At 41.8% G+C, this 16,697-nt stretch overlaps 1 protein-coding gene across 1 annotated transcript in view; it reads left to right on the forward strand.

Moving 5' to 3' along the window:
- The window catches only part of kif5aa (kinesin family member 5A, a), a 78,533-nt gene extending 61,881 nt beyond the window's left edge, over positions 1 to 16,652 (forward strand). Inside the window, exons 22-28 of the mRNA XM_072915909.1 lie at positions 1,413 to 1,517; positions 1,595 to 1,811; positions 2,524 to 2,701; positions 6,298 to 6,377; positions 7,453 to 7,492; positions 9,522 to 9,607; positions 12,992 to 16,652. Coding sequence (XP_072772010.1) covers positions 1,413 to 1,517; positions 1,595 to 1,811; positions 2,524 to 2,701; positions 6,298 to 6,377; positions 7,453 to 7,492; positions 9,522 to 9,600 — 699 coding nt within the window. The 3' untranslated portion in view covers positions 9,601 to 9,607; positions 12,992 to 16,652. The remainder of the gene's footprint in view (positions 1 to 1,412; positions 1,518 to 1,594; positions 1,812 to 2,523; positions 2,702 to 6,297; positions 6,378 to 7,452; positions 7,493 to 9,521; positions 9,608 to 12,991) is intronic.
- Positions 16,653 to 16,697: the final 45 nt, after the last annotated feature.

Genomic DNA, 16,697 nt, shown 5'->3' on the forward strand with positions numbered 1-16,697 from the left:
CAAGAGTTTGAGTGATGTTCTTGTGTTCCTAATGATGTGGCCCACTAGTGGACTGTAGAACAAGTCAAGAGTTTGAGTGATGTTCTTGTGTTCCTAATGTTGTGGCCCACTAGTGGACTGTAGAACAAATCAAGAGTTTGAGTCATGTTCTTGTGTTCCTAATGTTGTGGCCAGTGGACTGTAGAACAAGTCAAGAGTTTGAGTGATGTTCTTGTGTTCCTAATGTTGTGACCAGTGGACTGTAGAACAAGTCAAGAGTTTGAGTGATGTTCTTGTGTTCCTAATGTTGTGGCCAGTGGACTGTAGAACAAGTCAAGAGTTTGAGTGATGTTCTTGTGTTCCTAATGTTGTGGCCCACTAGTGGACTGTAGAACAGGTCAAAAGTTTGAGTGATGTTCTTGTGTTCCTAATGTTGTAGCCCACTAGTGGACTGTAGAACAAATCAAGAGTTTGAGTGATGTTCTTGTGTTCCGAATGTTGTGGCCAGTGGACTGTAGAACAAGTCAAGAGTTTGAGTCATGTTCTTGTGTTCCTAATGTTGTGGCCAGTGGAGTGTAAACAAGTCAAGAGTTTGAGTGATGTTCTTGTGTTCCTAATGATGTGGCCCACTAGTGGACTGTAGAACAAGTCAAGAGTTTGAGTGATGTTCTTGTGTTCCTAATGTTGTGGCCCACTAGTGGACTGTAGAACAAATCAAGAGTTTGAGTCATGTTCTTGTGTTCCTAATGTTGTGGCCAGTGGACTGTAGAACAAGTCAAGAGTTTGAGTGATGTTCTTGTGTTCCTAATGTTGTGACCAGTGGACTGTAGAACAAGTCAAGAGTTTGAGTGATGTTCTTGTGTTCCTAATGTTGTGGCCAGTGGACTGTAGAACAAGTCAAGAGTTTGAGTGATGTTCTTGTGTTCCTAATGTTGTGGCCCACTAGTGGACTGTAGAACAGGTCAAAAGTTTGAGTGATGTTCTTGTGTTCCTAATGTTGTAGCCCACTAGTGGACTGTAGAACAAATCAAGAGTTTGAGTGATGTTCTTGTGTTCCGAATGTTGTGGCCAGTGGACTGTAGAACAAGTCAAGAGTTTGAGTCATGTTCTTGTGTTCCTAATGTTGTGGCCAGTGGAGTGTAAACAAGTCAAGAGTTTGAGTGATGTTCTTGTGTTCCTAATGTTGTGGCCCACTAGTGGACTGTACAACAAGTCAAGAGTTTGACTGATGCTCTTGTGTTCCTAATGTTGTGGACCACTAGTGGACTGTAGAACAAGTCAAGAGTTTGAGTGATGTTCTTGTGTTCCGAATGTTGTGGCCAGTGGACTGTAGAACAAGTCAAGAGTTTGAGTCATGTTCTTGTGTTCCTAATGTTGTGGCCAGTGGACTGTAGAACAAGTCAAGAGTTTGAGTGATGTTTTTGTGCCCACAGAGTTCCGAAATGGAACCTGATGATAGCGGGGGGTCTTGTACCCAGAAGCAGAAGATCTCCTTTCTGGAGAACAACTTGGACCAACTTACAAAGGTTCACAAACAGGTGAGGAGGAGAAGATGGAGGCTGGGATTGTGGCGTGTTCACGTTAGCGCCCAACATGGCCGCTGTGTCGCCTGCAGCTGGTTCGTGACAATGCAGACCTGCGCTGTGAGCTTCCGAAGTTGGAGAAACGTCTTCGGTCTACTGCTGAGAGAGTTAAGGCCCTGGAGACTGCACTGAGGGACGCCAAGGAGGGTGCCATGATGGACCGCCGCCGCTACCAGCAGGAAGTGGACCGCATCAAGGACGCCATGAGGGCCAAGAACGCGCTCAGGCGCCCTCACGCCGCACAGATCGGTACGACTTTGGCCCCGCCCCCATTCCTGCAAATATTTGTAACAAACATTCTGTCAGTCGAAGGTTGGCGACATTAGCTCGAAATGGTCTTTGTTGCTTTCTAATACAACCAGGTAACAACCAGGTAACAACCACGTAACAACCACGTAACAACCAAGTAACAACCAGTTAACAACCACATAACAACAAGGTAATAACCAGGTAACAAGCAGGTAACAGCCAGGTAAGGACAAGATAACGACCTGGTAACCTCCAGGTAACAACCAGGTAACAACCAAATAACCAGGTATCAACCAAATAACCAGGTAACAACCAGGTAATTACAACGTAACAACCAAATAACCAGTTAACAACCAAATAACCAGATAACAACCAGGTAACCACCAGGTAACAGCCAAATAACCAAGTAACAACCAAATAACCACCAGGTAACTTCACGAAAAGACCTAATTATGCTACTTTTGTTCAAGATCGTAAACTGTCCTAGTACTTCTTTGTGTACGTAAATGTGTGTGATTTGGCAACACAAGACTTCAAAACTTCTTCAGTTTACGAAATAAAACATGCTACTTTCGTTAAAGATCGTAAACTGTCTTAAATCTTTACGACAACTCTAATACTTTCTTTGATGGTTGTAACGGTTGACAAATATTCTCAAATTGTCCACAAAGTTTACGATGTCCCAACTGTCCTCTTGTGTCCTCGTCCTCAGCCAAGCCCGTGAGGCCCAAGCAACTTCCTGTGTGCTCTCCCAGCAACCCCTTCTACTCCTACATCCGAGCCACTGAGCACGCCAACACCTTCAGCAACGCCGTCTTCCAGAGCAACATGACGCCACCGCTTAGCGCCGCCAGCGTCAACTGCAACCCCAACTCTGTCCAGACCAACACGTAAACAGCCTTTGTCCCTTTTAGTCCCAACTCTGTCTAGACCAACACCTAAACAACCTTTGTCCCTTTTAGTCCCAACTCTGTCCAGACCAACACGTAAACAGCCTTTGTCCCTTTTAGTCCCAACTCTGTCTAGACCAACACGTAAACAACCTTTGTCCCTTTTAGTCCCAACTCTGTCCAGACCAACACGTAAACAACCTTTGTCCCGTTTAGTCCCAACTCTGTCCAGACCAACACCTAAACAACCTTTGTCTCTTTTAGTCCCAACTCTGTCCAGACCAACACATAAATAACCTTTGTCCCTTTTATTCCCAACTCTGTCCAGACCAACACGTAAACAGCCTTTGTCCCTTTTAGTCCCAACTCTGTCCAGACCAACAACTTAACAACCTTTGTCTCTTTTAGTCCCAACTCTGTCCAGACCAACACGTAAACAACCTTGGTCCCTTTTAGTCCCAACTCTGTCCAGACCAACACCTAAACAACCTTTGTCCCTTTTAGTCCCAACTCTGTCCAGGCCAACACGTAAACAAGCTTTGTCCCTTTTAGTCCCAACTCTGTCCAGACCAACACCTAAACCGTTGTCTCTTTTAGTCCCTACTCTGTCCAGACCAACACATAAACAACTGTTGTCCCTTTTAGTCCCAACTCTGTCCAGACCAACCAGTAAACAACCTTAATTCCTTTTAGTCCCAACTCTGTTCAGACCAACACGTAAACAACCTTTGTCCCTTTTAGTCCCAACTCTGTCCAGGCCAACACGTAAACAACCTTTGTCCCTTTTATTCCCAACTCTGTCCAGACCAACACGTAAACAACTTTTGTCCCTTTTAGTCCCAACTCTGTCCAGACCAACACCTAAGCAACCTTTGTCTCTTTTAGTCCCAACTCTGTCCAGACCAACACCTAAACAACCTTTGTCCCTTTTAGTCCCAATTCTGTCCAGACCAACACGTAAACAAGCTTTGTCCCTTTTCGTCCCAACTCTGTCCAGACCAACACGTAAACAACCTTTCTCCCTTTTAGTCCCAACTCTGTCCAGACCAACACCTAAGCAACCTTTGTCTCTTTTAGTCCCAACTCTGTCCAGACCAACACCTAAACAACCTTTGTTCCTTTTAGTCCCAATTCTGTCCAGACCAACACGTAAACAAGCTTTGTCCCTTTTGTCCCAACTCTGTCCAGACCAACACGTAAACAACCTTTGTCCCTTTTAGTTCCAACTCTGTCCAGACCAACACCTGAACAACATGTGTCCCTTTTAGTCCCAACTCTGTCCAGACCAACACGTAAACAACCTTAATTCCTTTTAGTCCCAACTCTGTTCAGACCAACACGTAAACAACCTTTGTCCCTTTTAGTCCCAACTCTGTCCAGACCAACACGTAAACAACCTTTGTCCCTTTTAGTCCCAACTCTGTCCAGACCAACACATAAACAACTGTTGTCCCTTTTAGTCCCAACTCTGTCCAGACCAACACCTAAACAACCTTTGTCTCTTTTAGTCCCAACTCTGTCCAGACCAACACATAAATAACCTTTGTCCCTTTTATTCCCAACTCTGTCCAGACCAACACGTAAACAGCCTTTGTCCCTTTTAGTCCCAACTCTGTCCAGACCAACAACTTAACAACCTTTGTCTCTTTTAGTCCCAACTCTGTCCAGACCAACACGTAAACAACCTTGGTCCCTTTTAGTCCCAACTCTGTCCAGACCAACACCTAAACAACCTTTGTCCCTTTTAGTCCCAACTCTGTCCAGGCCAACACGTAAACAAGCTTTGTCCCTTTTAGTCCCAACTCTGTCCAGACCAACACCTAAACCGTTGTCTCTTTTAGTCCCTACTCTGTCCAGACCAACACATAAACAACTGTTGTCCCTTTTAGTCCCAACTCTGTCCAGACCAACACGTAAACAACCTTTGTCCCTTTTAGTCCCAACTCTGTCCAGACCAACACGTAAACAACTTTTGTCCCTTTTAGTCCCAACTCTGTCCAGACCAACACCTAAGCAACCTTTGTCTCTTTTAGTCCCAACTCTGTCCAGACCAACACCTAAACAACCTTTGTCCCTTTTAGTCCCAATTCTGTCCAGACCAACACGTAAACAAGCTTTGTCCCTTTTCGTCCCAACTCTGTCCAGACCAACACGTAAACAACCTTTCTCCCTTTTAGTCCCAACTCTGTCCAGACCAACACCTAAGCAACCTTTGTCTCTTTTAGTCCCAACTCTGTCCAGACCAACACCTAAACAACCTTTGTTCCTTTTAGTCCCAATTCTGTCCAGACCAACACGTAAACAAGCTTTGTCCCTTTTGTCCCAACTCTGTCCAGACCAACACGTAAACAACCTTTGTCCCTTTTAGTTCCAACTCTGTCCAGACCAACACCTGAACAACATGTGTCCCTTTTAGTCCCAACTCTGTCCAGACCAACACGTAAACAACCTTAATTCCTTTTAGTCCCAACTCTGTTCAGACCAACACGTAAACAACCTTTGTCCCTTTTAGTCCCAACTCTGTCCAGACCAACACGTAAACAACCTTTGTCCCTTTTAGTTCCAACTCTGTCCAGACCAACACCTGAACAACATGTGTCCCTTTTAGTCCCAACTCTGTCCAGACCAACACGTAAACAACCTTAATTCCTTTTAGTCCCAACTCTGTCCAGACCAACACGTAAACAAGCTTTGTCCCTTTTGTCCCAACTCTGTCCAGACCAACACGTAAACAACCTTTGTCCCTTTTAGTTCCAACTCTGTCCAGACCAACACCTGAACAACATGTGTCCCTTTTAGTCCCAACTCTGTCCAGACCAACACGTAAACAACCTTAATTCCTTTTAGTCCCAACTCTGTTCAGACCAACACGTAAACAACCTTTGTCCCTTTTAGTCCCAACTCTGTCCAGACCAACACGTAAACAACCTTTGTCCCTTTTAGTCCCAACTCTGTCCAGACCAACACATAAACAACTGTTGTCCCTTTTAGTCCCAACTCTGTCCAGACCAACACCTGAACAACCTGTGTCCCTTTTAGTCCCAACTCTGTCCAGACCAACAAGTAAACAACCTTAATTCCTTTTAGTCCCAACTCTGTTCAGACCAACACGTAAACAACCTTTGTCCCTTTTAGTCCCAACTCTGTCCAGACCAACACGTAAACAACCTTTGTCCCTTTTAGTCCCAACTCTGTCCAGACCAACACATAAACAACTGTTGTCCCTTTTAGTCCCAACTCTGTCCAGACCAACACCTGAACAACCTGTGTCCCTTTTAGTCCCAACTCTGTCCAGACCAACACGTAAACAACCTTAATTCCTTTTAGTCCCAACTCTGTTCAGACCAACACGTAAACAACCTTTGTCCCTTTTAGTCCCAACTCTGCCCAGACCAACACGTAAACAACCTTTGTCCCTTTTAGTCCCAACTCTGTCCAGACCAACACGTAAACAACCTTTGTCCCTTTTATTCCCAACTCTGTCCAGACCAACACGTAAACAACCTTTGTCCCTTTTAGCCCCAACTCTGTCCAGACTTTTAGTCCCTGTGTATTACTTTGTCATGTCTAACGTGTCCAATGGTGTCGTTGGTTAGAGTTTCTACAGCGCTGGGCTACAGAGCTGCCAGATACAATGGAGACATCCTGGAGTCTTTCCCACTAAACATTGACAATGGTGAGCATGCATCAAATGTTACTTATGTACATGATCAATTTCATACATGTTACACTAATACATGATCAATATCTTGCATATACATATACAAACCCCAAAAGCAGTGAAGTTGTCACGTTGTGTAAATGGTTAATAAAAAGAGAATACAATGATTTGCAAATCCTTTTCAACTTATATTCAATTGAATAAACTGCAAAGACAAGATATTTCATGTTCACACTGAGAAACTGTTATTTTTTGCAAATATTAGCTCATTTGGAATTTGATGCCTGCAACATGTTTCAAAAAAGCTGGCGCAAGTGGCAAAAAAGAGTGAGAAAGTTGAGGAATGCTCATCAAAAACCTATTTGGAACATCCCACAGGTGAAAATGCTAATTGGAAAAAGGTGGGTGCCATGATTGGGTATAAAAGCAGCCTCCATGAAATGCTCAGTCATTCACAAACAAGGACGGGGCGAGGGTCACCACTTTGTCAACAAATGCCTGAGCAAATTGTTTAAAACCAACATTTCTCAAGCAGCTATTGCAAGGAATTTAGGGATTTCACCATCTAAGCTCCGTAATATCATCAAAAGGTTCAGATAATCTGGAGAAATCACTGCACGTAAGCCATGATATGACGCACCTTGGATCCTTCGGGCGGTACTGCATCAAAAAGCCACATCAGTGTGTAAAGGATATCACCACATGGGATCAGGAACACTTCAGAAAACCACTGTCAGTAACTACAGTTGGTCGCTACATCTGTAAGTGCAAGTTAAAACTCTACTATGCAAAGCCAAAGTCATTTATCAACAACACCCAGAAACGCTTCATTGGGCCCGAGCTCATCTAAGATGGACTGATGCAAAGTGTAAAAGTGTTCTGTGGGCTGATGAGTCCACATTTATTAAATATCTTGTCTTTGCAGTCTATTCAATTGAATATAAGTTGAAAATAATTTGTTGTATTCTCTTTTTATTTACCATTTACACAATGTGACAACTTCACTGCTTTTGTACTTTGTACTACATGTGAATATTATCCGATACGAGTATTCATAAAAGACAACTTCCTACTTTGTGGTTGCCAACAGGAAACAGCGTCAGTGACACACGAGACATCAATGACAACAGGTGAGCAGGTAGACACAAGTGTAGATCGTGTAGATGCATGAATGTGTGTTATGAACAAGTGTAGGTTCATGAATGTGTGTTATGAACAAGTGTAGATTGTGTAGATACATGAATGTGTGTTATGAACAGGTGTAGATTGTGTAGATACATGAATGTGTGTTATGAACAGGTGTAGATACATGAATGTGTGTTATGAACAGGTGTAGATGCATGAATGTGTGTTATGAACAGGGGTACATGCATGAATGTGTGTTATGAACAGGTGTAGATGCATGAATGTGTGTTATGAACAGGTTTAGATACATGAATGTGTGTTATGAACAGGTGTAGATACATGAATGTGTTTTATGAACAGGTGTAGATACATGAATGTGTGTTATGAGCAGGTGTAGATTGTGTAGATACATTAATGTGTGTTATGAACAAGTGTAGATTGTGTGGACACAAGTGTAGATGCATGAATGTGTGTTATGAATAGGTGTAGATGCATGAATGTGTGTTATGAACAGGTGTAGATACATGAATGTGTGTTATGAACAGGTGTAGATTGTGTAGATACATGAATGTGTGTTATAAACAGGTGTAGATTGTGTAGATACATGAATGTATGTTACGAACAGGTGTAGATTGTGTAGATACATGAATGTGTGTTATGAACAGGTGTAGATTGTGTAGATACATGAATGTATGTTATGAACAGGTGTAGATTGTGTAGGTACGTGAATGTGTGTTATGAACAGGTGTAGATACATGAATGTGTGTTATGAACAGGTGTAGATGCATGAATGTGTGTTATGAACAGGGGTAGATGCATGAATGTGTGTTATGAACAGGTTTAGATACAGGAATGTGTGTTATGAACAGGTGTAGATACATGAATGTGTTTTATGAACAGGTGTAGATACATACATGTGTGTTATGAACAGGTGTAGATTGTGTTGATACATGCGTGTGTGTTATGAACAGGTGTAAATTGTGTATATACATGAATGTGTGTTATGAACAGGTGTAGATACATGAATGTGTGTTATGAACAGGTGTAGATACATGAATGTGTGTTATGAACAGGTGTAGATACATGAGTGTGTGTTATGAACAGGAGTAGATACATGAGTGTGTGTTATGAGCAGGTGTCGATACATGAATGTGTGTTATGAACAGGTATAGATGCATGAACGCGTGTTATGAACAGGTGTAGATACATGAATTTGTGTTATGAACAGGTGTAGATGCATGAATGTGTGTTATGAACAGGTGTAGATACATGAGTGTGTGTTATGAACATGAGTAGATACATGAGTGTGTGTTATGAGCAGGTGTTGATACATGAATGTGTGTTATGAACAGGTGTAGATGCATGAATGCGTGTTATGAACAGGTGTAGATACATGAATTTGTGTTATGAACAGGTGTAGATGCATGAATGTGTGTTATGAACAGGTGTAGATACATGAGTGTGTGTTATGAACAGGAGTAGATACATGAGTGTGTGTTATGAGCAGGTGTTGATACATGAATGTGTGTTATGAACAGGTGTAGATGCATGAATGCGTGTTATGAACAGGTGTAGATACATGAATTTGTGTTATGAACAGGTGTAGATGCATGAATGTGTGTTATGAACAGGTGTAGATACATGAGTGTGTGTTATGAACAGGAGTAGATACATGAGTGTGTGTTATGAGCAGGTGTTGATACATGAATGTGTGTTATGAACAGGTGTAGATGCATGAATGCGTGTTATGAACAGGTGTAGATGCATGAATGCGTGTTATGAACAGGTGTAGATACATGAATTTGTGTTATGAACAGGTGTAGATGCATGAATGTTTGTTATGAACAGGTGGAGATACATGAGTGTGTGTTATGAACAGGAGTAGATACATGAGTGTGTGTTATGAACAGGTGTTGATACATGAATGTGTGTTATGAACAGGTGTAGATACATGACTGTGTGTTATGAACAGGTGTAGATACATGAATGTGTGTTATGAACAGGTGTAGATACATGAGTGTGTGTTATGAACAGGAGTGATGTGCACTGTGGCGGCGAGGTGGACGACTCCAAGAGACCCTCCATGGTCCAGCAGGAGACAGCTGCCAGTTAATACCAAGGTGTGAACACTGATACTGTCCCCCTTTCAACTTCTGATACCATTTTGATATTGGATAGTGGTACAGTATATACCAGGGGTGTCCAAGCGGTTTTAGGTCAGGGGCCACATGGAGGAAAGTCTATTGCTTGTGGGCCGGGCTGGTACAATCATGGCAAGATAAGTACAATTCAGATTGTTTTCTTTGTTTTACTTTGGCCAAATATAGGACACGCACATTCTGATGATGTGCATGTGAAATATTATCTCCTTGGCGAAACACAGAACATTTTGGTGAAGTTTGGAGAAGAGACAGGTTTATGGAATGGAAGTTAGTATGGGAAGGCATACTTTTAGGTGTGTATGTGAGGGAGGGTTGCCACTCCAATGCAGTAGGTGGCGGTAATGCACCTTTGACGTGGAGTGCCCTGCCATTAAACAAGAAGAAGAAGAAGAAGAATAGTAGATGAAATAAAAAAAAACAAAGCGCAAATGTACAACATTTTGCAATGGAGTTCAGGGTGCGCATCGCACCCTCAACAAAATGCGAGCGCTGCACAGAACTACAAAATTGATGTTGACTGGAGTGTTTGCATCTTACCGTTTCATTATTTGATCCGTTGACAATGAGAGCTTTTGCGTGTCGCTACTGCATCAGTCTGCCGCCATCTGCCGCTGATTGCTCGCACCAAGTCGCTGCAGCCAGTCAGGAGGGCGCTTGAAGTCAGCTGACACGTCGTCCTTGAACAGTGTCAGGCCTAACTATCACTTGCCTGACAGACTTGCTATTGCGACATCCAGTGGACACGTTAGGAACAGCAGTTTCCTTCACCAAAACAATTGCAGCTTATTTTTACACTTAGCAAACTCATCACGCAGGCTAAATTAAACCACTTTGTGGGCCTGAACCGTACATCGGACACCCCCTGGTCTACACCGATATTATTACGATACCATGTCAGCAGGAATCTTACATACTTGTCTTTTTGTAGTCGTGTGGAATGTTCCAAATGAAATCAGCCAAACAGAACAATGATAGTTAAGAAAGTATATGTGTATGTATGTATATCTATGTGTATATATACACACATATATATATATATGTACAGTGTTGGGTTAGTTACTGAAAACCAGTAACTAGTTACAGTTACTAGTTACTTTATTTCAAAAGTAACTCAGTTACTAACTCAGTTACTTACACCAAAAAGTAATGCGTTACTGTGAAAAGTAACTATTTAGTTACTTCTTTTTTTCCCTTTTTTTTTTTAAGGCTCCCGTTAATGCCCTTTTAGCCTTCATTTCAGTACTGTTATTGCACTGGAGAATAATACAATCTGTTGATCAACTTGACATGCATTTGCATCACTGAACTCAGAAAGCAATGTGGTCTACATACAACACACAAAGACAAAGATATGTTTCAAAGGGCCAATTTATTTCAGGCCAGAACAAATTGACAAAACTATTTTAAATAGCTGCAACATAATGGCACTTTAACTTTAACTTTAAATAGATAGGGTCTTTGATCCAAGACACAACTCACATTTAACTAAAATGTTATTTTCTTTGTGCTCGACAAAAGAAAAGTATTGAGAATGTCTCCATGTTAAGAAACTCGACTTCTGGCTTCGCCATGATGTCTTGTTAGTTGTTATGAGAGTAGCGTATGTGTGTGTGTGTGTGGCCCTTTAAGATATGACAGCATGTGAGGTGAGTGACGTCAGTGAGTGAGTGGGCGAGAGAGGTGAGGGAACGGCGACAGTGAGTGCGTGCAGGTGCTCTAGCTTGGTGGATGACTGCGTCCAATAAAGTCACAAAGTTGCAACAAACCGCCGGCCTCGTCATTCACCCTCAGCTGTAAAGACCCACTTTCGGGTAAAGTGAAGGTTGTTAGCCCCGAAGTACATAGACCCTGGAGGAACGTCTCCCCTGCGCCCCTCAACAACGGTCTGGGAGCCCCCACCACCACCCACAGAAAGCACGCCTCTTCTTTTCCTTGTGACACAGAAGGACGACACCGCAGCGCTTCAATAAAACACACTCAGATCTTCTGTTTCTAGCCGATACTACATGTAAAATAACGCAGTAACGCATCATGTAGTAACGGTAACTGAGTTACTGAATATAAAAAATAACGCGTTAGATTACTAGTTACAGCCGAAACTAACGCGTTAGTCCCAACACTGTATATGTATATGTATATGTATATATATCCATCAATCCATCCATCCATCCATCCATCTTCTTCCGCTTATCCGAGGTCAGGTCGCGGGGGCAGCAGCCTAAGCAGGGAAGCCCAAACTTCCCTCTCCCCAGCCACTTCGTCCAGCTCCTCCCGGGGAATCCCGAGGCGTTCCCAGGTCAGCCGGGATATATAGTCTTCCCAACGTGTCCTGGGTCTTCCCCGTGGCCTCCTACCGGTCGGACGTGCCCTAAACACCTCCCTAGGGAGGCGTTCGGTGGCATCCTGACCAGATGCCCGAACCACCTCATCTGGCTCCTCTCGATGTGGAGGAACAGCAGCTTTACTTTGAGCTCCCCCCGGATGACAGAGCTTCTCACCCTATCTCTAAGGGAGAGCCCTGCCACCCGGCAGAGGAAACTCATTTCGGCCGCTTGTACCCGTGATCTTGTCCTTTCGGTCATGACCCAAAGCTCATGACCATAGGTGAGGATGGGAACGTAGATCGACCGGTAAATCGAGAGCTTTGCCTTCCGGCTCAGCTCCTTCTTCACCACAACAGATCGATACAGCGTCCGCATTACTGAAGACGCCGCACCGATCCGCCTGTCGATCTCACAATCCACTCTTCCCTCACTCGTGAACAAGACTCCGAGGTACTTGAACTCCTCCACTTGGGGCAAGATCTCCTCCCCAACCCGGAGATATATACATATATATATATATATATATATATATATATATATATATATATATATATATATATATATATATATATATATATATATATATATATATATATATATATGTATATATACATACTGTATATAAACACATACAGTATATATATATATATATATATACTGTATATATACTGTATATGTATATATATATGTATATACATATATATATACATATATATGTATATATATATGTACATACTGTATATAAACATATACAGTATATATATGTATATATGTGTATGTATATATATGTATATATACATATATATATGTATATATATATATATATATATATATATATATATATATATATATATATACATATATATATATACATACACGTATATCTGTATATACATATGCATTAGTATGTATATATACATATATGTATATGTATATACATGTATATGTATATACAGATATACATATATATGTATATTATGTAAAGAAGAATATAACTTTTTTTGTATCTGTCTTTCAGGTGATGACCAAAACACTGTACATGTGCAAGGACCGCCCCCTTCCAGGCTCCTCCCACCCGCATGCACGCAGCACCCCCCCGCCCCTCAGTGATGATCTTTAGCTTTGTAGTCTTCTAGTCTCCTAGTCTCCTCCACCTCTCACTCAGAGATGATGTCCTTCTTGTAAATACACACACACACACACACACACACACACACACACACACACACACACACACACACACACACTAGCATGCATGTGACTTAGCAGGTTAGCTTCATGCCAGCACCCATGCAGAGTGACAAAAGCTGGATGGACGGTTGTTGATGTGAGGTGTGTGTTTGCAGGTGAACACACACCTTCCATCAAGAGGCAACACAAAACAAAGATGGCTGCCCTTCGTCCAAACATGTCATGATCTAGGACTTGCACCCACAACCACAAAATCTAGCCAACATCCAAACATGTCATGATCTCGGACTTGCACCCACAACCACAACCTTCATGCACAATTTTTTCAGGCGTTGTTGTCTTCATTCCTTGACTTGAAGCATGATTTGGAGTGCATGAGAAAGCGTGGATGTTGTCACCGTGCTGAGTCAGCACTAATTGGAAACAACAAGCTTTTCAGGCGTGTTCGGAGGCGGAGCTTCAAATGTTTCTACTGCCTGGCTCAAGGGGTTGCTTAGCCTAGCATGACGACATGAGTGGTTGTCAAACCTCAGCAACCAGCGTCGTGAAAACATGCAAACACGATAGCACAGTAGGGCCGAGTAGTCATTAAAACCAAGGTGATGTTCAACAACTGTGACATCACAGAGTTTGAACAGTAACACTGTGTGGGATGTTTGTGAAAGGACTACTTTAGCCTAGCATGGTGGCTAACAGTAAACCTTAATAGAAGTCTTGGGTTCAGGGAAGTCCAACCTCCCACATCCTGACCGGCCAATCAGGAGCCAGGAACGCAGCACATGTGACCTTGGACTTCCCTGCGCGTCTGACTTGAGGAAGTCCACACCACGGTTTGATCCCCAACGCGTGAACGTACAGCAGGTCTGGATTGGTTCTGGTGAGGATCCTGCGGGGTGTTGGGTGTTACATGCAGGACCAACTGCAGTGTGCCCAAACAACCAGCAGGAGCAGATAATACTGGACTTGTCAGGTGCATTCTTCAGGGAACCCAGACCTACTTTACCACGTTTTCTTCCAAAGTGTCAAAGATCCACGCGGCTAAAATGTTTAGCTAGCTGTGGACGCCGTGCAGGGACTAAAATAAGCACCTGACCTCCAACAGGCCTAGTTTCCCTTCAAGGTACACAGGAGCAGACGTGGCATCTGTAAAGCAGAAAACAATATTCCAGCACGTCTTTCAAAATAATTACACATTGGAAACTAAATTCTGTTGTATTTTTATGTTTTATTGTGGATTTTTTTATCGTCCTTCATCTGCATTCATTGATATTTATTTATTTGTAATATATATATTTATTTGTAATGTAATTATTTGTAATGTGTTTATTTATTTGTAATGTATTTATTTGTATTGTGTTTATTTATATGTAATGTGTTTATTTATTTGTAATGTGTTTATTTATTTATTTGTAATGTATTTATTTATTTGTAATGTATTTATTTATTTGAATTGTATAATGATGACGATGTAATTAGTCTATTGTTTGATTAATTAATTATTCCGATGTACTTCATACAGTATATTAATGTACACATTTCATCTATGTCTGCTTCAAATTCATGTGCTGAATAATACCTGTACTACTTCATCCTGCACACGACTTCCTGTACTACTTCATCCTGTACACGACTTCCTGTACTACTTCATCCTGTACACGACTTCCTGTACTACTTTATCCTGTACTACTTTATCCTGTACATGACTTCCTGTACTACTTCATCCTGCACACGACTTCCTGTACTACTTCATCCTGCACACGACTTCCTGTACTACTTCATCCTGCACACGACTTCCTGTACTACTTCATCCTGTACACGACTTCCTGTACTACTTCATCCTGTACATGACTTCCTGTACTACTTCATCCTGTACATGACTTCCTGTACTACTTTATCCTGCACATGACTTCCTGTACTACTTTATCTTGTACATGACTTCCTGTACTACTTTATCTTGTACATGACTTCCTGTACTACTTCATCCTGTACACGACTTCCTGTACTACTTCATCATGTACATGACTTCCTGTACTACTTCATCATGTACATGACTTCCTGTACTACTTCATCCTGTACACGACTTCCTGTACTACTTTATCCTGCACACGACTTCCTGTACTACTTCATCCTGTACACGACTTCCTGTACTACTTCATCCTGTACACGACTTCCTGTACTACTTTATCCTGTACTACTTTATCCTGTACATGACTTCCTGTACTACTTCATCCTGCACACGACTTCCTCTACTACTTCATCCTGCACACGACTTCCTGTACTACTTCATCCTGTACACGACTTCCTGTACTACTTTATCCTGTACATGACTTCCTGTACTACTTCATCCTGTACATGACTTCCTGTACTACTTCATCCTGTACATGACTTCCTGTACTACTTTATCCTGCACATGACTTCCTGTACTACTTTATCTTGTACATGACTTCCTGTACTACTTTATCTTGTACATGACTTCCTGTACTACTTCATCCTGTACACGACTTCCTGTACTACTTCATCCTGTACACGACTTCCTGTACTACTTCATCATGTACATGACTTCCTGTACTACTTCATCCTGTACACGACTTCCTGTACTACTTTATCCTGCACACGACTTCCTGTACTACTTCATCCTGTACACGACTTCCTGTACTACTTTATCCTGTACTACTTTATCCTGTACATGACTTCCTGTACTACTTCATCCTGTACATGACTTCCTGTACTACTTCATCCTGTACACGACTTCCTGTACTACTTCATCCTGTACACGACTTCCTGTACTACTTCATCATGTACATGGCTTCCTGTACTACTTCATCCTGTACATCACTTCCTGTGCTACTTTATCCTGTACATGACTTCCTGTACTACTTCATCCTGTACATGACTTCCTGTACTACTTTATCCTGCACACGACTTCCTGTACTACTTCATCCTGTACACAACTTCCTGTACTACTTCATCCTGTACATGACTTCCTGTACTATAATACGCAAGACGCACTGATTCATTGGATTTGACATGTACTCCACATGTACTCTACATCCTGTGATACTCTGTATGTAAATACATGTACTGTACATGTACTGTACATCCTATAAAACGCTGTAAGTAAATACATGTACTGTACATGTACTGTACATGCTATAAAACACTGTATGTAAATACATGTACTGTACATGTACTGTACATGCTATAATACTCTGTATGTAAGTACATGTACTGTACATCCTATAATACTCTGTACATACATGTACTGTACACGCTATGATACTCTGTATGTAAGTACATGTACTGTACATGCTATAATACTCTATGTATGTACATGTACTGTACATCCTATAATACTCTGTATGTAAATACATGCATGGTACATCCTACAATACTCTGTATGTAAGTACATGTACTGTACATGTTATAATACTCTATGTAAATACATGTACTGCATTGTGTGTTGGAGCTCAATAAAGTTAGACAAAACATTTGGATGCATTTAAGGACTTTTAACATTAGCTCTCTCTAGTGGT

This window comes from Nerophis lumbriciformis, linkage group LG23 (genome assembly GCF_033978685.3).
Source record: "Nerophis lumbriciformis linkage group LG23, RoL_Nlum_v2.1, whole genome shotgun sequence".
NCBI lineage: Eukaryota > Metazoa > Chordata > Actinopteri > Syngnathiformes > Syngnathidae > Nerophis > Nerophis lumbriciformis.